Source organism: Hyaena hyaena, unplaced genomic scaffold, assembly GCF_003009895.1.
Source record: "Hyaena hyaena isolate Hyena2069 unplaced genomic scaffold, ASM300989v1 scaffold_830, whole genome shotgun sequence".
NCBI classification, from domain to species: Eukaryota; Metazoa; Chordata; class Mammalia; order Carnivora; family Hyaenidae; genus Hyaena; species Hyaena hyaena.
The window spans coordinates 103,354-131,021 of record NW_024081455.1 but is presented as its reverse complement, the minus strand read 5'-3'; the positions used below and the strand labels follow the sequence as shown (position 1 = coordinate 131,021).

The window sequence follows — 27,668 nt, the reverse complement described above, 5'->3', positions numbered from 1 at the left end:
TTGAACCCATGACCCTGAGATCAAGAGTCAGATACTTAACCAACTGAACCACCCAGCTGCTCCTAAAGGGATGACTTTGATCTTAGGGCACAAAATTCGGAAAACTCTATGCAGTCATTTCCATATTTTTTCCCATTCCACTCAACTCTTCCAAAAAAATGGTTAACACTTCAACTAAGCTTTATTATGGGGTGACAGATTTGAGGTTCTTAAATAGAGAGTGGTGATGAGAAGAATGGCGCTTCATCCCTGGGATGGATGGTTGAGGAGGGAAATGGTTAAAGTGCAAGGAGTCATAAGCTGGCGTGACCCTTGACCCACCACTTCAGCACCTACACAGTGCCTGGCACATAGTAGATACTCGGTAAATATTTATCAGCCATTTGTGGGTAACAGAGGCTTCCTTTGGATACCATATACAAGAATGTCTTACATCCTTTGTTTGTAGTTATTGGTTCCACTCCAGCCTTCTGTAGCTCCTCACTCTTACTTTCTGGGAGAAGGGCTGGGCCCTCTTCATTCAGGGCTGCAGCTTCTCCACGTGTAAGGCAAGGAGAGGGCATACAGTCACTTTGGGAGGGACACAATATTCATGACTCCTCACTTTTGGGGCTCCAGGATCTTAAAATCTGGAGTCTTTCTAGGCTGTTCTAGAATAGGTGCTCACGTTTAGAATCCCTGTCATGTAGCGTTCTATTTTTGACCCTTGCCTCCCGCGTTCAAAGGTATTACTCGGTGGGTTGGAGGATCCCAGGCGACTTGAGGGGATCCTCGCTCCGGGGACGGTGTAAGGCAAGGAGGCGGGATTGGAGTGTTGGAGGTGGGGCCGCAGGCTCTCAGGGTCACCCAATCGCAGGGCCAGTCGTCGGCCGAGGCCCCACCCCCGGCCCCGGAAGCGACCCCGGATCTTCCTTGCACTGTAGCAGGGTTGGGCCGAGGCCCGCGCATGCCTGAAGAAAACCTACGGCCTCCGGGGGACGGGCCGCCTCCTGCTCCTCCTTTCGATAGGCTCTGGCAATGCGAATAGGCTCCGCCCCCACGCGCGGCCCACTCTTCGGACAAAGTCTGGGTTTGCAAACATGCTCCGCCCCCACGCGGACCAGCCCCGGCTGACAGCGTCCGGCTGCGCGACAGAGCCCCGCCCCGACGCGGGGGCAAGCTTCCCGACGCGGTACGCGAGCGCGGGAAGGCGCTCGCCCCGCGGCCGGGAGCCAGTGACTCCGCCCCCTCCAACAGCGTCAGCAGATCCCAATGGTTGCGCTGGCGAGCGATGTCCCCGGGCGCTAGCCCGGCGTGGTCCCGCAGTCCTCGGGCCGCTCCTAGTCCCAGCAGCAGTTGGGCTACCTCCACCGCCCCTTCTCGAGCCGCCAGGAACAGCGGCGTCTGCTCCTGTGCCGGAAGAAACAGCCAGAGGGCGAGATCAGGGAGGGCCACGCCCACAGGGCTGGCCCTTCCGGACTCCACTCACTTGACCACTAGCCCCTCCCCATTCAGATTCTGCGGTGTTCCCGCGCTTTCTGCTTCTCCCGTGCTCTCTCTTTCTTCTTCTTCTTCTTTTTTTTTTTTTTTTGTACGGAGCCCGCTCCCGGTCTAACCCTGCTGTCCTGGGCGTCTTTATCAGCTCCGGCCTGGAGAAGGGAGCGGGCGGCCCGGGCGTTGTTCACGGCGGCGGCCCAGTGCAGCGCGGTTTTTCCTAGGGGACGACGTGGGAGGTTGTTACCCAGAGGCTGTGGACCAGACTCCTGGGTTCCTGTTTCCCACGGATTCTGATTTAGGGGGAAAGCCTTAACTCGGGCTGGCTGGGTTACCTCAAAGGCGGAAGCGTTGCCTGGGTGACCGCCGGTCGGCAGGAAGCCTTGCTTCTAGTAACGTCACAGGCGCGCGGGAGGGACAATGGGGCATTGTTCTGCGTTCGGTGGGACCGGGAGACCTCCCCCCACGAGACCCCTTCCCCTTTCTCACAGACACTTCTTCTCCAGCCTGTTTTCCAATGGACTAGGGCAATGTGCGTGATGATGTTCATGATGAAAGGGGAAGTCTCAGCGTTTTATACTGACACCGCACCACAGATTTTACCACCCTGACAGCTAGGTGGGATGGAATCCCCCAGCCTCCAGTTGGTCCTTCAGCTGCTTCCTTTTTTTGCCTCTTATCTCACACCCCACCTGTGCAACTTCTCCATAGCACAACACCAACCTCTCCGGATTCATACCCCATTTATCTCTGGCTCCCACATCTGCTTGGGCTGCAATCAGTTCTTCAACCAGGTCCTCCACCGCCAGCCTGGCGGCTAGCATCAAGGCTGTGGTCCCGTCCTCTGTCCGTGCGTCCACTGCAGTCTGTCTGCTGCGGAGCAGGAGCTGGGGAGCCAAAGAGGGGCAGTGACCCTTGGTGTGTCCTGGACTGCTAGCTCAGGTCCCTCACACTCTTAACCACCTGCAAATCCATATTCAGTCATCTGTTGTTTTTCCTTTCAGAGCCCCAATCACATCACCTTCCTCTCTGCCAAACCCTGGGGGATGGTTTTGCCCAGGTTTACTTATGAGTTTGCCCCCCCCGTCCCTTTAGCGATCCGAGTGTGCGCTGACCTGACAAACCTCCCGAGCATCGGCAGCCACAGCGGTGTGAAGAGGGGTGCGTCCTGCTCGGTCTGGCTGATTGGGGTTGGCTCCAGCCTCAAGGAGGCGGCGGGCAGCAGTTGGCCGGGAGAATCGGGCAGCCAGGTGTAGGGGGGTCTCCCCAGTACCCACAGTGTGAGCCTGGGGACAGGCCCCTCCACCCAACAGAGGTTCCCAGGGCTCCGGGCTTCCCAACCATGACCCCTGGAAGGTCCTGGACTCCACTCTCCCACAGCAAACTGCTGACATCAGGGCTGTCACTCCATCTGTGGATGAGAGACATGAGCGATGGGAGACAAGTCAATCAAAAGGACTAACTGGGAAGAACATGGAGGCTCAGGGAGAATCATAGCGTCAGTGGCAGGAAGCCCAGCTCTAGCTCTTGATTTTATGTGACTTTAGTCAAATGACTTTTCTACTTTTCTCTGTGCTTCAGTTTCCTCATCTGTAAGAGGAGCCAGGAGGCATTGATTCTTTAACATTCTAGGGCAGTGGTTCTCAAACTTGAGTCTGGATCAGACTTCCCTGGAGGGCTGGTTAAAACACAGATTCCCCAATATCTTGAATTTCTGAGTCACTAGCTCTGGAGTGGAGCCTGAGAATTTGTATTTCTAACAATTTCCCTGGTGAAACTGATTCTTCTGTCTCGGGACCACACTTTGAGAACCACAATTGTAAGGTACTAACTCTACCCTTAGTTTTTTTAGTTCGAATATCCAAAGGCTTTCTGATTCTAAAAGAGTCAAAAGGAATTTTCCTTTTCTTGATCTGGGTTGTCTTACATACCAGGTCCACGGGTATCCACGTCAGGGACATCCATCTCAGATTCCTGGGGAGGAGTCAGCATGGCTGCCTGGGGGAGCTCCTGACAGTCACCACTCAGAGGACAGAGCTGGCATTTGGAGGGTGAGGCCATTTCCTCAGCCTTGGGGATCAGAACAAGGATCAGTGAAGGAAAGTTGACTTGTCGCTTTAACTCCATCATCACCTCAGGACCATTTCTGTCCCAGTGCTTTCACCTGGCCCACCTCTTCGCCTTCCTTGGTGCCTGAGCACATCACAACTCCATCCTCATCAACTTCTGCCTCTGGCTTCAGTGCCCTGGAAGGGGGTGTGTGAGTAGAGGACCTTCAGGGTCCCCAGTATTTCTAGCAGCCTTCCTTCCCCCCTCCCCTTCCTCTGTCATCAACTTCGATGATAAATCTCGACAGGAAAGAGTCTCTCCCGGAGTCCAGGTTCATCCTCACTCTTACTTGAGACCGATGCTATCTTCGCCCAGGGGAGGCCGGCGTCTGCGGGGAGCTGGCTGAGTTTGAGGCCTTCGAATGAACCCAGGGGGCAGCCAGAGGGCCCCATGCTCTCGGCGCCGCCGCCGGATGAGCTGAAGGACAAGAAGAGCCCCAAGGGCCAGGAGGAGCACCCCAGCCACTGGTGAGCACAGCACAGGCCAGGGAAGCTGGTTGGTGTGTGGTGCTGGTGGGAGAGAGACAGTCACAAAAAGAGACTATTTCTGGTGAGTCTGCGTATTACTGTGAGACCTTTGGGCAAGTTGCAGTAACTTCTTTTTGTCTCAGTTTCCTCATCTGTAAAGTGGGAACAATAATAGTACCTGCCTCATGGCGTTGTTGGGAGGACTACATGCGTTAATATTGTAAAGCCCTGAGAGCAAGGCCTGGCACATAGTAAGTGCTATGCCAGTATAATTCTTTCATGTACCATGAGCTGTTTGACAGAGGGATGATTGGATTTAGTAGAGAGGACAGACCAGAACCCAAGGTTTGTGGGAGGTCTATGATAAAAGTTAGGATTAAAGTACTTAGGGAAATAAGGAAGGAGATTGAAGAGCAAATGGGTCATGAAGAGATCTAATTAGAGAATGAGAGATTCATGAGGGTAAGTCTCCACACAGAACATTTGGGGTTCCCGCAGTCTTGTATCATTTGGCCTCCATTGCTGGTTACTGGCATGAAAGTGGCTCTGGGAGCAAAATCAGGAGAAATGACAGGGGGGTCACCTACCGGTGCCAGCACGAGGATGGGCAGCCAGCAGGGGTCCTGGAAGTAGGTGCTCCAGGGCCCCCACTGCAGCCATGGCAGCAAGGAAGCGGAGCAGGAGCCCAAGGTCCCAGGGACAGCGGGATGCAGGGTGGTCAGGGCCACAGCGGGACAAATCCACACCCATCACTACCACAAACCTGTGGGGGAGGTGCCTTAGAGTCGCCTGTGTTGGTCGCTGGTTCCGTTCCCTTCACCCATTAAAAAACTAGTGTCTGTGCCACCCTTCTGCCCAGCCTTCTTACCCAGTGCTGAGAGAGTCTGTGTCCTTGCCTACAGGCTGTGTTTGAGGGGCTGCTCTCTCCTGATGAGAGGGATCCAGGGTTCCTAGTTCCTCTTCAGCCTGGGCTCCAGGATAGGGGTACACCATGTCCTTGCCATCACTGTCCTTCCTTACCCAGAGCCCCACTCTCAGAGTCAGGGATAGCACCCGGGCCAGGGCAAGCAGCTGCTGGTCCAGGGCTGGGGGGCTCAGCACCACCAGTAAGGCCAGGGAGGGCCCCCATTCTGAATCTCCATCTTTGGGCCTGCAGTCACCCCCATCCCAGCCACATTCTGCAGTGTTGCAGCCTTTCTCGCAGTGCTTGTTGTGGAAGTGATCATGGCAGTACTGGTCATAGGCTGGGCTGTGGGGTGAGGAGAGGGGGACTCAGAATCCCCAAAGAAACTGGATCCCCTTCTTCATTCCAGGGAGATGCCTGATAGTCCATTGCCTCTAGGGCACAGGTTGCTAAGTGGGGAGAGCTCCAGAGCAATGGGCTTAATCAGGCCCTGGATGGTAGGTAGTCCAGATGTCCATGACACCCTTGTTTCCTAAGACTGTCCCCTCTCCCTACCCTCCCAAGCTTTTCTGTCTCCCTGAAGGAGAGTCCAAAGAGCTTTCCCCTCAGGGGTGCTGGTTGCTAGGGAAGATACTCCATGGCAACAGGTCTTAGAGACAGAGGCTTGAGGCCAGAGCTCTGGCAACTCTTAGATAAGAGCCCAGACGGAAGCAGTGCCATCCTGCCTGGTCTCCGTATTAAATATTGATGCTGCGCTATTCCCCTGGGCTGGAGCCTAGTGTCTTCCACCCCTACTTGGCAGTGATTATTAAGGGTGGAAACTCCATGGAGCTGAGGCTGTGATCACATTGTAACTCAGAGGCCTTCCCACCCCCAACCCCAAGTCAGGGTTTCAGGCTCACGTGCAGGCTGGAGGAGTCTCACAGTCGTAGCCATCAAACAAACATTCTGCAGAGTCACACTGTGGGTGGCATTGCCCATCCCGGAAGAGAAGCCAACACTGGGAGTGGGAAGGGCAGCCCTTCCAGGGGTCTGGGACCCCCAGGGAGCAGTCTCCCCCATCCCAATTTCCTCCAGGGCCGCTGCAGCCAACATCACAGGCCCCATCTCCACCTCTGCCCTCACATCCCTTTGCTCCTGGCCTCTGACACCGGGGCCCTGGAGAGTTGGGCGGGCAGGAGCATCGGAAGCCTGGGGCCCCCAGCCCAGGGATCTCTGAGCAACTGCCATTGTATAGGCATGGAGAAGGAGGGCCACAGCCGCGAAGAGCAGGTGGGGTCAGGCAGTCAGGGCCCCCGTAGCCATTGAGGCAGGCACAGCGAGGTGGGAAGCCAGGCTTGGGGGAGGGCAGACACAGGCCACCATGGTGGCAGTGGTGGAGGCCACAGGAGGGGGCTCTGTGGCTGCAGGTGGGGCCCTCAAAACCCTGTGGAGAGGAGAGAGATGTTGGGGAAGGGCCTTGTATTAATCTTCCCACTCCCCCACAAACAAACTCTTGGGTTAAGATAACTCAGAAGGTCCTAGAGTTGCATATCTGGAAGGGGTCTCAGAGAACATCAAGTTTATATCAAGGCATTTTATAGATGTGGAAACCATGGTCCGTGGTTTTTTCACATTATGACATATTACACAGTGAAAATGGATGAACCACAGCTGTGTGCAACAACCTAGAAGACTAAACACTTAATAGAGTATTAAACGAATATTATCTTAATACTTGGACATAGGGTAATATACTCTCTCTGGAAGGGGAAGAGGATAGAGGTAGACATAAGTACATGTGAGTCATCGTTACTATTATAATTCTTAGGTTAGGTTGTTGTAAGAATAATACAAAGAAGGCCATGCACAAACCAATGATGATAATGTATCACAAACCAAGGCTTATGATTAACCCAGTTTCGTGCATCTGAGGTCCATAAACACACACACACACACACACACACACGTAAAAGAACTTATCCAAGGTCACCCAGCTTGACTCTGGGGCCTTACCTTAGGCAGTGCCAATGATTTCTGAAAATTCCATTCATGCTAACACTTGATCCTGCCTGCCCTCCTGAACTGCTTCTGAGACATAAACATGGGCTACCTCTCATCAATAATTCCCGCTCCAGTGCTCCCCGGGCTCCCCTCTAGGATCCCACTCAGGCATTCTCACCTTGCACCAGTGTTGGAGGAAACAGGGAAGACTACTTTATGGTCACTCACCTGGAGGCAGTGGCAGGTGAAACCCAGGGCCGGTCCTGCTGTAGTCTCACAAGACCCTCCGTTGGAGCAGGGCTGGCTCTGGCACAGGTCTGTCTCCACTTCACACCACTGGCCTGTGGTAGGGTGGGATTAGATGTCATACACTGCTTCAGTCACTGCCTCCGTCCTAGCTTATTACTGGGAATTGACCCAGTAATACAGGCAGAGGGATCCTGGGGCATATTCTCTGGGGTGGGGAGGCAAGGGGATGGACATGATAACCTGGCTGCCTTGTGTGTGGGGATTGGGGGATTGTCAGCTCAGCTGTGCCACAGAGATGCCTACACGTACCCTCCCAGTCCTCACCTGTGTATCCAGGCAGACACTGGCAGTAGAAGGCATTGACCAGAGAGTGGCAGGCTGCAGTGCCTGGGGCATGACAGGGCTGGTCCAGACACTCATCTACGTCCCCCTCACAGCGCAGCCCCACAAAACCTGGAGGGCAGGTGCAGAAGAAGCCTCCAGGTTTGGGGGTGCAGGTCCCATGGTTGTGACAGGGCTGGGATTGACAAGCATTGGATTCCTTTGAGCAGTTCTGTCCATTGTAGCCTGGGGCACACTGCCAGCAAAGAGGGTCAGACAGAGAACCAATAATGCAGCCCATTTCAACAGTACAGGGGAGCCAGCCCAAGATAACCCCTCTCCCTACCTTCCAGTTCAAAGTATCACTCAACTCATCATCCATCACTGTCCTGCGTAGCTTAACCCTTCTATCTCAACTCCATGATATACACTTGTTCAATAGTGTGTAGCTTAACCACTCCAGCAGTCCCAAACCATCTTATGATCCAGTGCCATTAAACATAGCTGTTTTTGGTAAGACCTCCCTCCCCCAATCGCACCCCCACCAGGCTCTGTCATGTTTTATTAATTATAAGCAGTTATTGAATGCCTGCTTCGTGCCAGGCACTGTTTTAGGCACCAGGAATATGAAGAAACTCATCCCCACTTCCATGAAGTTCTCAGTCAAGCCAGAGGAGAGAGACAGCTAGCATTTATTGCATGATTTCTGTACATAACCTTATAAAACCCTCCCAACAAACTTGTATGTGAATGATCTCATTTGATTCTCAGTTTACAGAAAAGGCAAATGTTTCCTGGAAAGACTGAGTGACTTGCACAAGTCACACTGCTAGTAGGTGGCAGAGCTGGGATTCACTGCAAGTCTGTGACTTCATAACCAGTACCAATTGCCATTTTCTGATTGTTTCTTATCTTTCTGCTAGTGGGAGAAGACTCACTAATGAGGTCCGTATCATCATGCTGAGTTCTTGCAAGAGGAAGGAGAGCATGTAAGAATGCAATACCAGGCTTCAGAAAGGTGGAGAAAAAGGGAATTACAGAGAGGGTGAGGAGTGGCTGGAGGTCTGGGAGAAGCAGGTGAGAGGGTGTTTTGGAGACATCTGAGGGAAGGAGTCTCAGGAAAGGGGAAGAAAGCTGAGTAATGGGTGAAGGGGTGTTCACTACTAATTAGTACACTGCTTTTGTGTATGTCTGAAAATGGTCATAATAAAAAGTTAAAAGAGGATAGTTAGGGGATCTGCATCATGCCTTTTATCCAAAGTCAGTGTTCTGACTATAGGTGTCAGGCTCCTTGGACTTGAATCCCAGCTTTGCCTCTTCTGCTCCATGATCTGAACCACCAGGGAGAGGCCCAAACACAGTCTGGAGAGGAGTTAGGGACATTTCCCTGAGGAAGGCATCTCTTGGGCACTGTCCAGTGGAAGGAGGTGGGGAAGGACACTGAAGAGCCAGTATAAGGAGTGTGTTGGGAAGCCAGCAGTAGCTGGAGCAGAGAGTAGGAAGGCAAGGATGTGGGGACATGAGACCTGAGAAACAGGCAAGGCTGGGTCACACTGGCCTTGGACTTCACTATCAAAGAGGTAGGCAGCCACTGAAGGGTTTTAAGCAGGGGAGTGACAGGTCAGCTTAATAGAGCTTCAACAGAGCATCCTGGTAGTGGAGTAAAGGCTGAGCTTATAGGTGAACAAGTGGGGAGGTAGGGACAATAGTTAGGAGGCTGCTCCAGGTGTCTGGGTGGAATGCAGCAAAGGCCTGGACTGAGGCAGTGAGAAAAGATTTAGAAAGCAACATGGCATGACTTGGTGGTGGGTTAGATGTATGGGTAAAGGAAAGGGAAATGAATACATCACTGCACCTCTCCCCCCCAACTACTTTTCCCACATCCTCCCACACTTGTCTCCCACTGCTCTCCTCTAGACCTACTTACCTGGCAGAGGTACCCACTGGGCTGGGTCACACATGTGGCCCCATGTTGGCAGGGCCTGGACTCACATGGGTCCACTCTGTCCTGACATATACTGCCTTGGAATCCGGGGGGGCAGTGGCAGAAATAGGAGGGGCCACTGTCGATGCAGAGACCTCCATTCTGGCACAGGGAAGAAACTTCTGTGCCTGAGGAGAAAGGCAAACAGGGATAGATAAAGCTAAGTTAGGTTCTCAGGGGCCCCAGACACAGCAGAGAGGCTCTTGGGGATCACTAACATTGCTGGGGTGGGTGAAGGCCACTTGGAGCCTGAGGAGCCAGTAAGTTCTGGTGCTGATGAGGTTAAAACATCAAGATCCCCCTCCTGCCTGTTCTGCTAAATGGAGAGAGATACCTCTTGTTAAACTTATTAGAGCATTATAACCAACTGTCTTCTTGGCTTAAAACAAGTCTCAAGGAAAAAAGAACTCAGTGGAAACTTTAGGTGCCTAAGTCTGTTCCCTGAATCTGCATCCTGTGATGTTCTCTCACTGTGATTCCCATCCCCTAACCCCACAGAAGTCTCTTTCCTGAGTTTTGCTCATATTACACCTCAATTGAATGGGGGGCGGGGATATTCTTTCACAAGGGGGTTGGCATAACATTAGCATGATTGGGAAGCAGCAGTTGAGTTGAGTGAAGGTGGGTTAAGTGTGATCTATTCTAGCTGAGTTATGATGATAGTGACAGAGTTGAGTTGCTTCAATCAAGTTATGTCCCAGTGGTTGTGATAACCTGGCATCTTGTTGACTGGGTTGGTTAGTGTTGTTTGTGTTGTGTTGAGCATGGTGATAGGAGGGTTGAACTGTAGAATCAGCAGTAGTGGTTGGTCTGTGTTACTTTGACTGTTAGTTGTTTTGGCCAAATGTTGTGTGAGGATGCCCTTAGGGATCAGGTAGAGGGGGATGCCCTTTCTCTCTTCATCTGTTCCCCAGTTGGTCCTTGGGTTAGTACCTTGGCTCAAAGCAGCCTTCTGGCAGGAGGACAGTGGAAAGTTGCAGAGAGGCCCGGTCCATCCCTGGAGGCATAGGCACTGGAAGGAGGGCCCAGTCTGGAGGCAGTGGGAGTTGTGTGGACAGGGCTTCTGGGCACATATGTCCATCAGAATCTGAGGTTTAGGAGGGAGCATGGGGCAGGACAGAGTGTCATATTTTCAGGCCCAGAGATGGTCTTCTGCCAGCTCCTCAAAATCCTTACCTTTCTCAAACTCTCTCCTGAATGGTCTGAGGCCAGGTGATAGCCTCCCTCCCCCACCCTGGCTTTCTTTGATGTCCACATCCCAGAACAGTTCCTGGGATCAGAAATCCTTTCATTACTTCTACTCCATGCAAACTTCAAACTAGATCTCAACTCCCAGATTCCATACCCCCTTTCGTGTGGGTACCTTCCCAAACTCCCTACTCTTCTAGTCCCTGAGACCCTCCCACAAGAGCCCTTCAGCCGCCGCCCTCCTCAGCACACTTGGCTCAGCACCTCTCACCTGGCAGCTGTCTCCCGTGTAGCCAGGGGGGCAGAGGCAGTGAGGACCCTGAGGGCCATCTTGGCAGGTTGCCCTGTTCCTACAGGGGCTGGACAGGACAGAGACAAGGCACAGTGGGAGGAAGTCAAAGGAGAGAGAGTGTGTGATGTGGTGATGAAATAGGAAACCAGAAAGGAAGTCATAGTGAAAGGATGTGGGATGTGGAATTCGAGGCAGCTGGGAGCCTCAGGGGAAATGGAGAGGATGGGTGGGAAGGCTGAGGGGCTCCCTCCCTTCCTCTAGGGGGTCTTGCTCACTTGTCCGCACAGCTAGGACGGGTCCTTCCCTCACAGCGTGGGCCCTGGAAGCCCGCAGCACAGAGGCAGGAGGAGGTGCCAGGCCTGTTCACACAGGTACCCCCATTGAGGCACGGGGCTGGAGAGAGGAGGCTGTGAGGGGTTGGGTTCCTTACCCATACCTGGCCTGTGACCTTAGTCACACCCTGCCCAGGACATACACGCACTCCCTGCTGCCCCATCAAAACCACAGCTCATGGTGGCCAATTAATTTTTATCATATGGCACAAACACACCCTGACCAGTTCCTCCATCCTCCTGTGGCCCAGCCCAAGGATGTGGTAGGTACTCACCAGAGGCACAGTGGTCAATGCTTGTCTGGCAGCGGGGCCCAGTGTAGCTCAGAGGGCAGGTGCAGGAATAGCTCCCAGGGCTGGGGCTACAGGAGCCACCATTGAGACAGGGCCCTGAGTGACAAGCTGTTAGCTCCTCACTGCAGGTGGGCCCTGAGGGAAATGAGTGGGGTCTGAGAAAGGGGATCCTCTTCTCTCCATCTTCCTCCACTTACCTCCCTTTCCTTTTCCTCATCCCCATCCCTATTCTCTTCCATCCAACCTCTTTTCTTTTCTTACCACCTCCTGCAATCACCTGTGTTCCCTGCAGCACATGCCCAGTTCTCCTTGCTGGTGACCAAGACCCAGAGTTCTGAGATACATGCCTCTACTGGTCTTTCTTTTGATTAGAGGTGGCCAGCCCAGAATGTCTGTGGTTTGGGAAGGGCCTCACCTGTGTAGCCTGTGGAGCAGGTACAGTTGTAGCCAGAGGGCTGGGGGTGGCAGGTCCCCCCATGTGCACAGGGCATAGAGATGCAGCCCCCAAGCTCTGCTTCACATTCTGATCCTGTCCAGCCCACATCACACACACATGAGGATCTGGTCATAATGAGAAAAAGGAGAGTGTTTTTCTTCTTCTGGTGATTTTTTTTTCTCCCCTCTCCACCCCTCATCATCGGTTAGACCCCTATGCCTTCCTTTTTTTTCTTTTTAATGTTTATTTTTGAGAGAGAGAGAGAGATAAAGACACAGAATTTGAAGCAGGCTCCAGGCTCTGAGCTGTCAGCCACGAGATCACAACTTGAGCCGAAGTCAGATGGTTAACCGACTGAGCCATCCAGGCACCCCTTCTTTTTTTTCTTAAGTAGGCTTCACACCCAGTCCGGAGTCCAATCTATCCTGGAGCCCAACACAGGGCCTGAACTCACCACCCTGAGATCACAACCTGAGCTGAGGTCAAGAGTCAGACGTTCAACCAACTGAGCCACCCAGATCCTCGACCTCTTCTTTTTTTGGCCCTGAGACTTCGGTCCCCTTCTTCAGTGGCTTTGCTCTCAGCATTGTCCCCCTTCCATACCTGCCCTTTGTTTGTTTTCTCCAACTATACATATGAATATGTATATACATTTCTTCTAGAATTTGTTTATTGTCTGTCTTTCCTCATTAGAATGAAAGCTTCACAAGAACAGACACTTTGTCTCTTTTGTCTGTGCCATTCCTCCAGAGCCTGGAAAAGTATCCATACATAGTAGATGCTCGATATTTGTCTAATGTATGATTTTTTTCAAAATTTTATTTTATTTATTTATTTATTTTAAATGTTTTATTTATTTCTAGGAGAGAGATAGAGACAGCATGAGCAGGGGAGGGTCAGAGAGAGAGGGAATCACAGACTCTGAAACAGGCTCCAGGCTCTGAGCTGGCTGTCAGCACAGTGCCCGACGCGGGGCTCGAACCCACGAACCGTGAGATCATGACCCAAGCGAAAGTCGGACGCTTAACCGACTAAGCCACCCAGGCGCCCCGATTTTTTTCAAAATTTTAATGTATTTTTAATTTTGAGAGACAGAGACAGAATGAGAGCAGGAAAAGGGCAGAGAGAGAAGGAGACACAGAATCTGAAGAAGGCTCCAGGTTCTGAGCTGTCAGCACAGAGCCTGACATGGGGCTTGAACTCACGAACTGTGAGGTCATGACCTGAGCTGAAGTCGGACGCTCAACTGACTGAGCCACCAAGGCATCTCTCTAATGTATGATTAATTGGCCTTGGGATTTAATATTTTTCATCCTGCTCTGACCCCCTAGCCCCCTGTTTCTCCCATTATTTATGAACTCTCCCCTCACGGGATAACACTCACTAGTGGATCCCTCACCTTGGCTTTGGTCTCAGAACTTCTCCATCTCTTTCCTCTTCCCTATTGGCCATTTCCTGCAGACTCACCCCTCACTGGTTGTCTACTCCTGCCCTAGCTGAGGAGGACCCAGAGGACAGTGGAAGGTTACCTCTGGCAGTGACCATGGTGGCAGGTGCAATTGTCCTCAGTGGGGGCACAGCCACGGCTTCCATCAGGGCAGAGGCAGTGGGCCTGGTCCTCCTGACTCTGGCAGTTTTGCTTGGGCTGGCACAGGTTGGGGGCACACAGGGGAACCTCACAGAGATGACCTGGGGTGGGGAGATGGGTCAGAGAGAAAACAGTCCCTCCATGTCCTCGATGGGGCCAAAGTCACTTTTTACGTATGACTTGCTCACTCCCTATGAACCTGTCCACGAAAGTGGCTCCCTGTTGCCTTAGGATACTATCTAACCTCCTCAGAATGACACGCAGCATCCTGCATGGCATCATTTCGCCCATGCAGATACCTGCAGCTAAAACATGCATTCATTCTATCTTGACAAATTCCTACTCATTCTTCCAGACTCAGCTCAGCCATTACCTCCTCCATGAAGCCTTCTCATCTCTAGACTGGTTGGTTCGTCCTTTGTACTCTTGTAGAATCCTGTGCAGTCCTCTCTCAGAGCACCTCTGGGCCATAACCAACAAAAAACTCTTTGGTCTCTCTACTAGATTTAAAGCCACTTGAGGATAGCAGGTCTCTTACTCAACTTGTGTTTGTGTCCGGCATAGTAGGCACTTAATACATTCTAAATAAGCAAATTGAGTGGCTTCCTGTTGAATCCCATCCTGTTTCTGAGCCCTAATCACACCATTCATGTTGGGCCCAGTGTGGGCCCTACAAATAACACCTGCTGTCAGCCTTAGGTTGTGCAGGTTTTGCATTGAATAACTTGAAGAGGTTCCATTCCCATTTTCCTTTTCACATCCTAACGCTTGAATACCCAGCAATGACCTCTGCTCTACCCCAAATGGTCTCAACTATCTTGCCAATCCTTTCTAACACCTCCCCTGCTAACCTGTGAAGCCAGAGGGGCAGAGGCAAAAGAAGGCTCCAGGGAGATCCAGGCAGCTTGCTCCAGTGGGGCACGGGCCACTCAGACACTCATCCACCTCAGCCTGACAGCGAGGGCCTTCAAAGCCTGTGGCACAGCAGGAGGGTCAGGGACCTGCATGGGAGTCTGCCGTTTGCCCCCACTCTTCCTTCCAGTGTTTGAGCCCTGGTGTACCTGGGAGACACTCGCAAAAGAAGGATCCAGGCTGGTCCTGGCACTGCCCACCGTTGGCACAAGGAGAGCTTCCACACTCATTGATGTCCTCCTCACACCGGGAGCCAGTGAATCCTGGTCGGGCAGGGAGTAAGTGGGGAGAGATGGCAAATGTTACCTTTTCTTTTCTTTTCTTTTCTCTTTTCTTTTCTCTCTTCTCTTCTCTTCTCTTCTCTTCTCTTCTCTTCTCTTCTCTTCTCTTCTCTTCTCTTCTTCTTCTTCTCCTCTTCCTCTTCCTCTTCCACTTCCTCCTCCTCCTCCTCCTCCTCTTTTATGACTTTCTCTAGATTCATTAGGGAGTTTGTTACAAATATTTGTGACTAAGCTGTACAGGTCTGATTTCTTGGATTCAAACAAGAAACTTAGAGTTAATACTGGTATTTAGCCTTCTATTTGCACAGACAGAAATAACATTGCTATGAATTGCAATGAAGAGAATCTTGTTTCAAACGGCTTGGTTTGGAGGGTCATCTGCATATATCATTATATAATGAAGGCACCAGTTTGGAGGCTTCTCAAATAGTGGTTTGAGTTTCAGAACATAACAGCATATCTTAGTAACTTCATTCTTCATATAAACAAGGCATAATTGGCTGTTTGTGTGAATAGTGAAAATACTATGTATCAAAAGCACAAATGCAAGTCCTGGCCTCTCCCCTCACCAGGAAAAGTGAACGTGGGGGGCTTCCCAGAGAAGACACCTGGAATAGGTGGAGGTGACAGGAGGATGGTGCTCAGCACCTGCCAGTTGTGTGACTTTGGGCAAGTTATTTGCGGTCTCTAGGCTCCAGGGTCCTCTTCTGTAAAAGGCGAATAATGGAACCTACCTTATGTTGTCATTGAAAGGATTAATGCCTGAAATGTACACAGCCAAGTGCCTGGCCTGGAGCAAATATTCAAGAAACATCTGTTATCATCATATCAGGGAACAGAGGGATCAGATGAAGGTGGAGAAGGAAGGCCTGGGGCCTTTTCCCTGCATCCAGGGTGAGCGGTGTCAAGACCAGCCTGGGATCCCCACGAGCAGGAAGAGCATACGGAGGACTCTGGAGGAGGGCCAGAAAGGGTGATTTGGGTGATGCAGCAGGACAGAGATGAAGGTGGATGAGTACACAAGGACGATTTGGGTGAGGGAACAGAAGAGAGTTTGGGGAGCAGAGGAGTTGGAGAATGAGGGCCTCCTTGGCCAGGCCAGGGTGAGTTGAGCTTCAAAAAGGTTTGGGGTGATTGCCGGGCCTGCACTGTGGTTCAGGGGCCTGGGCTGAAGGACTGGAGTGGAATCTGCACTCACCAGGCAGGCAGACACACAGGAAGCCGTTGAGCAGGTCATGGCAGTCAGCCTGGTTCAGGCAAGGAGCAGAGGCACACTCATCCGTCTCCACCTCACAGAGCTGCCCTTCTAAGCCTGAGGACGTGGAGATGTGGTGCGGACTGAGCCCTGCCTGGGCGACTCACCCCTTCTGCCCAGCAGGACGAGGTTCTAGAACCAGCATGTACCCTCATCAGGCAGCCCCTCCCAGGGTGCTGTCTGCCTGAAGGTTGGGGAGATGAGCCTGTGTCCTGCTGCTGTACTGTGTGTGGCTCTGACCCCTTTCAATGTGACAGCTCAGGGAGTGGGCACCTGCTGGGACCTGTGGGGGCAGCAAGGAAGTACCTTTTGGGGCTATTCTTTGTGCACAGGGGGCAGGCTCACTGGGCTGGGCTAACAAGCCTGGAGGTCCTCAAGGTTAAATGAGACAAATGGGCATCTGCTTGGAGGTGAGTCATGCCTCTTGTTCTACCTGAGCAGGCTTCTGTGCCAGCGAGACTAGGAATCCCCAACGGAGTATTTGAAGGGCATTTGGGTAGCTTCTTGGTCACATATTTGTTCTGTATCTTTGGGCTTGTCCTGGTATCCACAGTCTCACCCTGAACTGAAGCTGGCTCAACCTCTGGACCTCGACTGCCTCCCATTTCTTGCCTGAGAAGTCTGCTTCTGAAGTTCCTTGGTATCTATGACCTTGTCCCTTGCATGGTTTTCCCAGCTTTTTTCCTTGGATACTGCTCAGCTTAGGAAGGCTATTTTGTATAGTGGTTAAATCTACTGAAGCACTGGGTTTGAATCCTGACCCTGCTACTTACTCGCTGGACAACTCACTTAACCTCTCTGTGCCTGTTTCTTCATTTGTAAAACGGACACAGTAAGAATACTGACCTTCGGGGGTTATTGCCAAGATGACAAAAATGCATATAAGATGTTCAGGTGGTACTTGGCATAAAGTAAGCTATTATTTTTCTGGTTTCATTCAGCTTCCTGATATTGGCTCTGTCACTATACCCCTGGGGAGACTTCTCTCCCTTAAAACTAGCTTGGAGGTAGGTGCAGTCTTGTGGCACTTTTTTTTTTCTCCTATTGTACCAAATTCAAGCATATAGGCCCTTTGGGGTTTTAAGGGTTTACTCCATCTCTACAGGGAGAGTTTCTGTGATTAGGAGGAACATTCTGAGTTGGCATGAGCAGAGGCTGCTCTTCTGCTCTTCCTTGATGGGCCTCTGTGTACAGTGGACCAGGCTGTGCACTTTACAATGACTATGAAATGAATGCTTCCCCCTCAACCTCCAGAGCTGAGCAGTGTACAACCTCAGTACCATCTGTGGTGCCCTTCTCCTAGGAGCCCTGGGTTTCCCAGAGTTTTCATCTGGGGTGAGATGAGGAGTAGGAAGTATTCTTTGATGGCTGACCCTAACTGGCCTGGAGCTATTTATGTTCTGGAGGGGTCATGCCTAGTGGGTTCAGGATTAGTCCTCTGTGTCCGCTGCTCAGGGCCCCATCCATATGGTACCTGGTGGGCAGAGGCAGTGGAAGGCGGCAAGCAGGTCCAGACAGGTGCTGCCTAGATGGCAGGGCTGGGACAGGCACTCATTGTGATCAGCCTCACAGCGGGAGCCCGTGTAGCCAGGGGGACAGAGGCAGTCAAAGGAGCCAGGGGTGTTGAGGCAAGAGCCGCCGTGTTCACAGGGACTGGGGCCTTGCTGGGCTAGGAGGAGAGAAGAGTCAGGAGTCTACAGGGACTGCCAGGGAAGGCATGAGGGCCTGTTTGTGGCGGAATGAACAAATCAGAGAAAGGGCTGGTGTCTTGAACACAGACAAGGATTAAATGGGGCTTGGAGGGTTAAGCATTGGTGAGAAGACTGTGTAGGGAAGAATTGCCAAATCTGGATAAAATTAGGAAAAAAGAGATGACTATATTTTTAATTTGAAAAACAATTTGCAGAGGCTGTTTGGGGCTCAGAGAGGATCTGACGTGGGGGTGCTTACCCATCTGACACTCGTCCAGGTCCTGGTGGCAGGTGGGCCCTGAGTAGCCAGGCTGACACAGGCAGAGTGTAGAGCCTGTCAGGGGATTGGTGCTGCACTGGGCTTCCCCATGGCATGGCTGGCTCAGGCACATGTCCTCCATGTGGCACAGGAGTCCTGGAGGGCAGGGTGGGCGTGAGGCTCTCGGGCCACCTGAAGCTCCCAGCTGTACCCCTTGGGCTTCTCTCATGTGCCATCTCCATGGCCACCTCCCCAAGCCCTCTGTCACACCTGTGCGGCCAGGTGGGCAAAGGCAGGAGAAGGAGCCCACACGGTCAATGCAGGTGGATCCTGGGGCACAGGTGGCAGCAACACAGTCGTCTAGGTTCTCTTCACAGCCTGCGCCTCCCCAGCCGCTCACACACACACAGTGGAAGCTGCCAGCTGAGTTCTGGCAGGTACCCCCATTTTTGCAGCGAGGGGGACCCTGAGCCTCACATTCGTCCACATCTTCAGAGCAATCCCAGCCTGTGGGGGATGGGATGGGAAGGGAACAAAGGCTGGAATTGGGAGCCCTGTGAGGAGGAGACGCCAGAGGTGTATCATATGGGCCGTAGGTGCCATGGACTTGGCTTAAACGACTCACCTGTCCAGGCGTCTGGGCAGAGGCATGTGTAGGTGCTCAGCCCATCCTGGCAAGTGCCTCCGTTCTGACACTGGTGCCCAGCACAGTCATCTGGATTCACCTCACAGCTTGGACCTCTGAAACCTGACAGGGTCATAAGATTAGCAGAGGGAAGGGGACCTCCCTGCCCAGAGATAGGAGCGGCAGATGTGAGGACGCACCTTGGGGGCAGAGGCAGAGGTGGAGGGTGGAGTCTCTCCCTGGAACCGGCTGACAGGTGCCCCCATTGGGACAGCCAGTAGTGGGGCAGGGTCCTGGCTGGAGCTCACAGTGTGGATCCTCCCACCCAGTGGGGCAGAGACACCAGAAAGATCCCAGGGTATTATGGCAGGAAGTGCCCTTGGGGCAGGGCCCCGGGTCCAAGAAACACTCATTGATATCATGTTCGCAGGCATGACCCTCGAAGCCCGGTGGGCAGCGGCACTGGATCTGGGGGTATGTCGCCAGACACACCCCTCCATTGACGCAGGGATTGGCTGAGCAGAAGTCCCGAAGCTGACACTGCTCACCTGTGGCAGAGGACAGAAGGTGCTATTCAATCCCAGCTCATCTGAGATAACCCAGCTCTGATTTTGGATTATCTCTGTGTCTGTTTTTCATGTTTCCTTCCCTTTGTTCCCATGCCCTTCTTGCCCTGCTTCACCATGCCTTGCCTCAGTTTTGCCATTCTGGAAAATAGGACCTGTAGTTATTAGTGGGAATATTTCAGGCTGGCCCTGCTAAGAAGATCTGAGACACTGTCCTTCCCGGGGTGACCTTTCCTTGGTGGGGAGGTGAAAAGCAGCTGGCCTCTGCAGGCAGCAGACTTAGCACCCTGCTGTGCCACAACCGCTGTGTGTCCTCAGGTATGTCTGGCCTCTCTCGTCTGGATTTCCTAACCTTTAGGTGGGTACAGTGTTCTGGATAATGGTAAGGAGACAAACTTCCCATCTGTTCCCACCAGTGGCAAATGGTGGTGGTGTGGCAGCTGGCCCTGAGCTAAGTGACCATCTCCTGAACCTTACTCCCTTTCCTCTGAACAATTTTATGAACTGTGTACATCAGCTGGCAACTGAGGAGAGCTTAACTATATAATGCCAGGGCACAGGTCTCATCGGTGGCAGAGCTGGCACTGGACCCTGCTCTGAAGCACCAGGCCTGGCAAGTTGCCACTGACAGTCCTTCTTCTTGTCATACCACAAGAGGCTGGTATCTCACCCCCAAATCCTCAGAATTACCCAGGCAGTCAAAATATCTCCATGCCTGGGCCCACCCCAGACTCACTAAAGCAGCCTCTCTGGGACGTGGGCAGAAAAAGTTCGAGGCTTTCCAGGTGATTGCTGTGGCTTGCCACGTTTGAGAAATCTTGCTTCTAGTCCACTCTTCACAAATCACTTTCCTCCCCACGTGGCCTTCACTGCCCTGTCCAGTCCTTCCTCCTGTAGATCAGAGGAGCCTTCCTCTCCAGGGGCTCTCAGCTCTGTCCCGTACCCATGACTACTTCCTCAGGCTAGCACATCCTGCCCACCAGAGGTTCCAACACCCGTGCCCCAGGGTTGCACCCCTCTTCCTAGGCTTGACACCCATTCCTCTCTCTGGATCAGATCTCTTCCACCCCCATTACACCTCCCACCACCACAGTCTTTCCACGTGCTGATAGGGGCTCCCACTTCGCAGAATAGAGGCCATTCAGATGCCCATTATGCAGAATCCAGGAGGTTTCCTTTTCCCTGCCTTCTGCTTGGCATTAACCCTCTAGCTACTTGGTCTAGGGACCAGGAAAGGGGCCAGGCTGGTACACTGAGGGAGCTATGGCAGTAGCCATTTACTAACGGGTTTGGAAACACTTCAACATTTTAACCATCAGTGCAGCCATGCTGGTGAATGTCAGTCTCGGGTACATGGTCAGCAAGACGGCTCGTTGATTCTCATAGCCTCTGTCCTCAAAGGGGCCGGCTGTTTTACAGCGTCCAGTTCCATCTTTCCTACCCCACTTCCCAGCCCAATGTTCCTGCCTGTCCCCTCCTCCCCAATCCTGCAGTGCTCACCTGTCCATCCAGGCAGACAGGAACATCGTGGGCGGCCTGAGGCCTGGATATGGCAGCTGCCCATTTTGGAACAGAAGGAAGAACAGGGGTCCTTGAGTCGGGCCTGGCACCTCTGGCCAGTGAAGCCAGAGGGGCAGGTGCAGGAGAAGCGGGGGGCCAAGGGAGAAGGAAGGCTGGGGGAGCCTGGGAGGGTGGGAAGCAGGGCTTGGCAGCTGCCCCCATTCTGGCAGAGCTGGGCATCCCGGCAGGGGTCAGGAAACTGGCATGTGTCACCCAGGAAGCCAGGGGCACACCTGGGCAGGGGAGGAAAGGGGAAAACTCAAGTCACTGGGTTCTCTTTGCCTTCTTTCCCACCTCCCTCCTCTGCCTTCATTGGCCTTCGCCTCCTGCCTTCCTCCTCTCCCAGTCCCTCCTCTTCCCTGCCCTCCCTCCCCCTTTCTGGTCTCCCATTCCCAGGAGGCACACTCACTGGCAGCTCCCTTGTTCCTGAGAGAGGCTCAGGCAGGTGCCTCCGTTGGCACAGGGTTCTGAGAAGTCCCCACACCGCAGCACTAGGAATGGATGAGGATGGCAAGGGAATGGGGACCGTTGCGCCCCCAGGTTTCTCCTCTGGGTGCTCCAGAGGGCCCTGCCTGCAGCAGCCTCACAAGTGCTCTCCGTCACCCCGGCTTCTGTCCCTCGTCCCCACTCACATGGTGCTCTTGCCCCAGCACCTGCTCCCCCCACCCCCAAGGCCTCTGGATACTTTCAGCTCCTAATCCCCACCCCCTTTCCTGTTTATTCTCCAGCCTCCCAAGTCCAGCCTCCAGCTCCATCCCTGGGAAGCTGACAACAGGGCTCAGGAGGGGGGGCCCAGGGGACTCCTGGAAGGTGAATGGCTGAGACATTGAAGGATTTCCGCCCGGAAGGGCCCAGCACTGAGCCATCCGGGGGGTGGGGACAGCTGGACTGGGAAAGGGACTTGGTCAGCCCTTGACCTTCCTGTGTTTCCATCTCCTGCTTTTTTCTCATCGCCTCCCCTAGCAGGTGGTCAGTCCTTTTCCCTCTTTACCTCCTAAATGTGATTGCAAGAGTCTGCTGCCCCCCTGCTCTAAGGCCAACTGGGTTCTCCCTGGGGCAAGCACCCTCCCACCCATTCCCCTGACAGTCTCCGCCCCTGGCACAGGCCCCAGATCCTTGGTTTGTGCAGCTGCAGCGGCAGAGCCTTCTCTCCCTTCATTTGCAGGGGTGGGGGGCAGGTGAGACTCTCCTCCATCCAGTGTCCCCTCAGAGCACAGGGCTTGGCCCTCTGCCCCCAACCCACCAACACCCTCTTAAGGAAGATGAGTTCCCTCACCTCTTCTACCCCATGTCTCACCTCTGGTCTTGACGACTGAGTGACACAGCAACAGCAGCAGCAGTGAAGGGGGCTGCATTCCAGAGCCCCCGCCCCACACCCAGATCCTCTCTGCCTCCTCAGGCAAGTACCCTCAGAGCCCTCACCGAGGCAAGAGCCACCTCCTCTGCTCCAGCGGCCCCTTCCTCCTTCTCTGCCTACTGCACGCCTCACGTCTGAGCTGTTTCCTGAGTCACACAATGTCCTGGACACCCTAGTGATGGGAGGGGGAGGAGTGGAACAGCATTGAGGGGGATGAGGGAGGGGCCTTCTGTCCCTGACAACCCCTGGGGAGAAGGGGGAGTGGGATGATGTGGCTGGAGGGCAGATGATAGGAGGGGAACACTGGGCTGGGGGGGGCTCTGGGTTCAGTCCCAGCCCTTCTGTTGTTGTGTGGTCTCCCCTTTCTAAAAATGATAATGGCAAGGTGGCTGCCCCTTGCCCTGGGAGGGTCAGGGCCTGGAAACAGAGGTGTGAGGTGCTGAGACATCTTCTATTCCAGGTTAGTATCCATGCTTCTTGGACAATCTGTAGCTTTCCGTAAGTTGAAACCACTAACCTTGGCAGTGGGAACACAGGGCACTCCTAGCCCTTACCTTGGCCCTTGCTGGGGACTTAGTTTTCTCCTTTGGGGGCATGTGCAAGACACTGGGCTGGTTCTGGGGGAAATCTTGGCCTTCCTTTGTTGGGGGACGTATAAAATCATTATCGATGATAAATGAACATTGTCTGTACTGGAATTGGCAGTCTGGATTATCCACAGCAAACTCTGTATTTAGGTAGGTCCCCCTTCCTTCCCTCTACCACAGAGATCCCTGAGATGCAAGGAATGCCAGTTTCTGAATTCAAAATGGGAATAAATAAAATGGCAAAAGAGAATTCATTGCCCTGATTCATCCTACCTTTTTTAAGTCAACCCAGGGCAGCTCTGGGGTCAGCTGCACACTGAGTTCCTCTAGTAGCAAAGACAGCTGAGAGTCTGGGGTGGCTGGTGGTGTCATCAACAGCCATACACAGCCCCAGCACTGAGGTGCCCAAGGCTGCAGCCCAGTGTGCCGGGAGTACCTTCCTTTTTAAAAATTCTTTTTTATTTGGAAATAATTTATTTTTCTTAAAAATTTATTTATTTATTTATTTTTGAGAGACAGAGAGAGGCAGAGCACAAGTGGGGGAGGGGCAGAGGGAGAGGGAGGCACAGAATCCGAAGTAGGCTCCAGGCTCTGAGCTGTCAGCACAGAGCTGGAAGTGGAGATTGATCCCATGAGCCATGAGATTATGACCTGAGTTGAAGTTGGACGTTTAACCAACTGCCACCCAGGCGCCCCTATTTGTAAGTAATTTAAAGCTTAGAGAAAAGGGGCAAGAATATAATTCCAGGATACTCTTCACTCACATTCACCAACTGACATCATGGCCATATCTGCTTTATCATTATTTCTCTTAATACACAGTCATTTATGAACCACTTGAGAGTAAGCTGTACACAAAATATTCCTTTACTTTTAAAAACATGGGTATGAATATCTTAAGAACAAGAACATGTTTTATATAACTAGAGTATAACTATCAAAATCAGGAAACCTAAATTGATACAGTAGTATTATCTACTACTATACTATCCATATTCCAAATTTGCCAATTGCCACATAATGTCCTTCATACTGAGTTTGTTTTCTTGGTCCAGGATCATGCCTTGCACTTAATTGTCATGTCTTTTCAGTATCCTTTATTTTATTATTATTTTTTAAAATGTTTTATTTCTCAGAGAGAGAGAGAGACAGAGTGAGCAGGGGAGGGTCAGAGAGAGAGGAAGATACAGAATCTGAAACAGGCTCCAGGCTCTGAGCTGGCTGTCAGCACAGAGCCCAACACGGGGCTCAAACCCATGAACAGTGAGACCATGACCTGAGTCGAAGTCGGACACTTAACAGACTGAGCCACCCAGGGGCCCCTTCAGTATCCTTTAATATGGGTACAATTCCTTAGATGTACTTTCCCTTTTATTATATTAAATATATATATTTAATTTGAATATTTGAAGAATACAGGTCAACTATTTTGTAGATTGTTCCTATATTTAGGTATGTCTGATGTTTCTTCAGTTTGGGCCAGGAATACCACCAATGTGAGTCTGTGTCCTCAATGCAGCACACCAAAACACACAGGCTAACATCATTTTTTTTTTAATGTTTATCTTTGAGAGAGAGAGAGACAGAGCGCAAGTCGGGAGGGACAGAGAGAGGGACACACAGAATCTGAAGCAGGCTCTAGACTCTGAGCCATCAGTACAGACCCTGACACAGGGCTCGAACTCACTGTGAGATCATGACCTGAGTCGAAGTCAAACGCCCAACAGACTGAGCCACTTAGGCGCCCCAGGCTAAAGTCATTCTTAGTGGTTGGCAAGTATCCCATGGCTTGATAAACCCTAGTTACTTGAAATCAGTTTTACATTATGGGGGCATTTACTTGGATCTCAGTCCTTAAGAATACAGTAAGACAGGGGTGCCTGGGTGTCTCGGTTAAGCGTCTGACTTTGGCTCGGGTCATGATCTCGCGGTTTGTGAGTTTGAGCCCCACATCGGCCTCTGTGCTGACAGCTTAGAGCCTGGAGCCTGCTTCTCCCCTGCTCACGCATTCTCTCTCTCCCTCTCAAAAAGAAATAAAAATTAAAAAAATTATTTTAAAAGAATACAGTAAGACATACTGCGGTAAAGATTCTTGAACATACGTATTTGCATGGTTGTCTAAGTGATTCCACCCGCTGAATTCCTAGAAGTGAAACCCCTGGGTCAAAGAATCAAAGGATAAGCTTATTTTGAAAGCTTTTGGTATTTAAGTGTTGCTGAGTCACTCCCCAGAAAGCAGCAGAGGACTGCACCTGGGTGGTGGTGTCTGCAAGCCCTTACTCTCGCCCACCCTGTGGATTAGAATCAGAATACTTACCACTTTGGCAGGTGAAATGGTGCCTTGTTGTAGAGCTAACATTATTTTCACCTATTTAGTGGCTATTGTTTCTTCTTCATGAGTTTCCTGTGTGTGTTTCTGTCCCATTGTCCTGTTTATGTCATTGTCACTTTCCTATCATTTTTCTTAGTTGGTGGCAGCTCTAAGGATGAAGTCCTAGGCAGAAGAAGCCCACTGTGTAAAGTGCCTCTTTTTGCTACCTTCTGGTTTCCTGACTGGTGGACAGGGGTGGGATTTGATGTTTGTGAGAAGGGAAAGGGAAGTAAGAAGAGATGTTAGGCTTCTTGTGGAACTATGAAGACCTGAGTGGAAAACATGAATCTCTCAACTTCTTCCGTGTTATTGTCCTCACATTTTTTTTTTTTTTTTTTTTTTGTGGGAAAGGAGGCTGGTGCACTAGGCTGGAGCTTGAGAGAAGAAAAGGGTAACAGAGACAGAAAGGGAGTGGTTGGGTAGAAGGGGGACCAGGGGTTCGATAGGGAAGAAGCTGAGTTTAAAGACAGTTTCCGGGTGTCTGGGTGGCTCAGTTAAGTGTCCAAATCTTGATTTCAGCTCAGATCATAATCTCATGGTTCATGAGCCCAAGACCTGTGTCAGGCTGTGTACTGGTCGCACAGAGCCTGCTCAGGATTCTCTGTCTCCTGCTCTCTCTGCCCCTCCTCCAACCCCCCACCCCCCACACACATAAATAAACATTTAAAAAAAGTTGGGGTACCTGGGTGGCTCAGTCGGTTAAGCATCCAACATCGGCTCAGGTCATGATCTTGTGGTTCGTGAGTTCAAGCCCCAAGTCAGGCTCTGTGTTTACAGCTTGGAGCCTGGAACCTGCTTTGGGTTCTGTGTCTCCCTCTCTCCCTACTCCTTCTCCACTTGCACTCTTGTCCCTCTCTGTCTCAAAGATAAATAAACATTAAAAAAAAGATATTGTCAGGAAAGTGCACAGTCCACTTTTTGCCTTCTACTTGCCTAAGGAAGACAGCATGCACCTGTTCAGGTGTTATGAGCTGTGCTTGGGTTGTAGATAGTCTCCCTGGCTTCTACGATCGTATAGTCCAAAGGAGTATTGATGCTTTCTTAAGAGCTTGTTTCTTTGTCCCAATAGACACAAAGTTCTTTCTGGTATAAAATGACCTCATTCCTTACAACATCTCATCAAATAGACATTTGTTTAACTCAATCGACTTTTCTTATATTGTGTATCCTCTGAGGAGAATAAGCTTGTTGATCATTCACACTTTAGTCCTGGAGACTTTTGACCTTAAGAGGATCCATCTCTGAGCTGGGCCTTTATAATGTGACCAAATACAGAGAAGATAATAGCTCATGGTAGATGTAGAAATACACAAGAGTGGCCCACCCTGAGAGATTACTTGTGAATATGTAGTTCAGGAGACTTGGAGCCTCTCTTGTTCCCTCAGACCGCTCTCTCTGCTTCCCTGTTGGTGACTTCGCATCTCCTCAACTTTGTACCACTGTGGTGTCCCTGGTGCAGTCTCCGGGCCTCTTCTATTTTTTATCTGTCCCTAGGTGATCCCATCCAGCCTCACCTCTTTGCCAGATTTAAATATCACCTATAAAGACCATCTTTGTTTTGATGACTCCCAAATTTGTGTTTCTATATCAGAAACTCTTAAACTTTTAATGTATACCTCCAGTGTCTCATGAGTACCTCAGACTGGTCATGTCCAGAACTGATGTGATCTTCCTGTCCAAACCTTCTCTCCCTCCCAGTGGATGTGGGCTTTGCCATCCTATTCTTTCAGTTGTTCAGGCCCAAATCCTTGAAGACATTGCTGACTCCTCTCTCTCATACTCTATGCCCAATCTGTCTTGAATTCTATTGGCCTACATTCACAATCTTTCCAGAATCTGATCACTTCTCATCTCTTCTCATCCGCGCTGGTTAATACCCTAGTCCAAACCACCATCATCTCTTGCATCTCCTAACCTGCCTCTTTACTGCTGTGATTGCGCCCTTGGCAATTAGTCACAGTGAATCTGTTAAAATATGAGTCAGACCATGTTGCTCCTGTGCGCAAAACTCTCCAATCACTCCTGCATTCACTCATAGTAAAGCCTAATTTCTTACAGGCCAGGCAAGGCCCTACATATTGGCTCCTCTTCTCTCCTGCCTTGTTTACCCTTCCAACCTCATCTCCTATTACTCCTCCCCTCCACCGCCACGTTGACCTCCTCACTGTTCTGTTAACAGGCACATTCACACCTTAGGACCTTTGTACTTGTTCTGCCTGGACTGCTCTTTTCTCCCAGCTACCTGTATGGCTTGCTTCCTCAACTCAAAAGCTTTCATAAAATTCATAGGAAATATGAAGGATTCAGAATAGCCAAAACAATATTGAAGAAAAAGACTGAAGTGGTAGATTTATATTTTCCAATTTCAGAAGTTACTACAAAGTTATGGTAGTCAAGGCAGTGTGGTATGGGCATAAGTTTAGACATTAAGCTCAATGTGATAGAATTGACTTATGGCCAGCTGATTTTCAACGAAGGTGACAAGACAATTCAGAGGGAGAAAGAAAATCCTTTTCTTTTCTCTTTCTTTCTTTCTTTCTTTCTTTCTTTCTTTCTTTCTTTCTTTCTTTCTTTCTTTCTTTCTT

At 51.4% G+C, this 27,668-nt stretch overlaps 1 protein-coding gene across 1 annotated transcript; it reads right to left on the bottom strand.

Moving 5' to 3' along the window:
- Positions 1 to 162: 162 nt before the first annotated feature.
- NOTCH4 (notch receptor 4) lies at positions 163 to 22,161 on the bottom strand. Its single transcript, XM_039219617.1, has 30 exons — positions 22,066 to 22,161; positions 21,178 to 21,259; positions 20,709 to 21,001; positions 18,843 to 19,190; positions 18,643 to 18,765; positions 18,288 to 18,524; positions 18,018 to 18,173; positions 17,542 to 17,736; positions 16,011 to 16,124; positions 14,681 to 14,794; positions 14,471 to 14,593; positions 13,561 to 13,720; positions 12,011 to 12,156; positions 11,578 to 11,730; positions 11,246 to 11,363; positions 10,950 to 11,037; positions 10,424 to 10,577; positions 9,434 to 9,618; positions 7,510 to 7,762; positions 7,165 to 7,277; positions 5,856 to 6,379; positions 4,918 to 5,298; positions 4,637 to 4,812; positions 3,872 to 4,091; positions 3,638 to 3,719; positions 3,405 to 3,543; positions 2,589 to 2,884; positions 2,213 to 2,360; positions 1,596 to 1,693; positions 163 to 1,389 (listed from the first exon to the last, which is right to left on the bottom strand). The coding sequence occupies exons 1-30, from the start codon at positions 22,121 to 22,123 to the stop codon at positions 694 to 696; spliced, it is 5,973 nt and encodes a 1,990-aa protein (XP_039075548.1). The 5' UTR covers positions 22,124 to 22,161; the 3' UTR covers positions 163 to 693.
- Between the last annotated feature and the right edge of the window lie 5,507 nt (positions 22,162 to 27,668).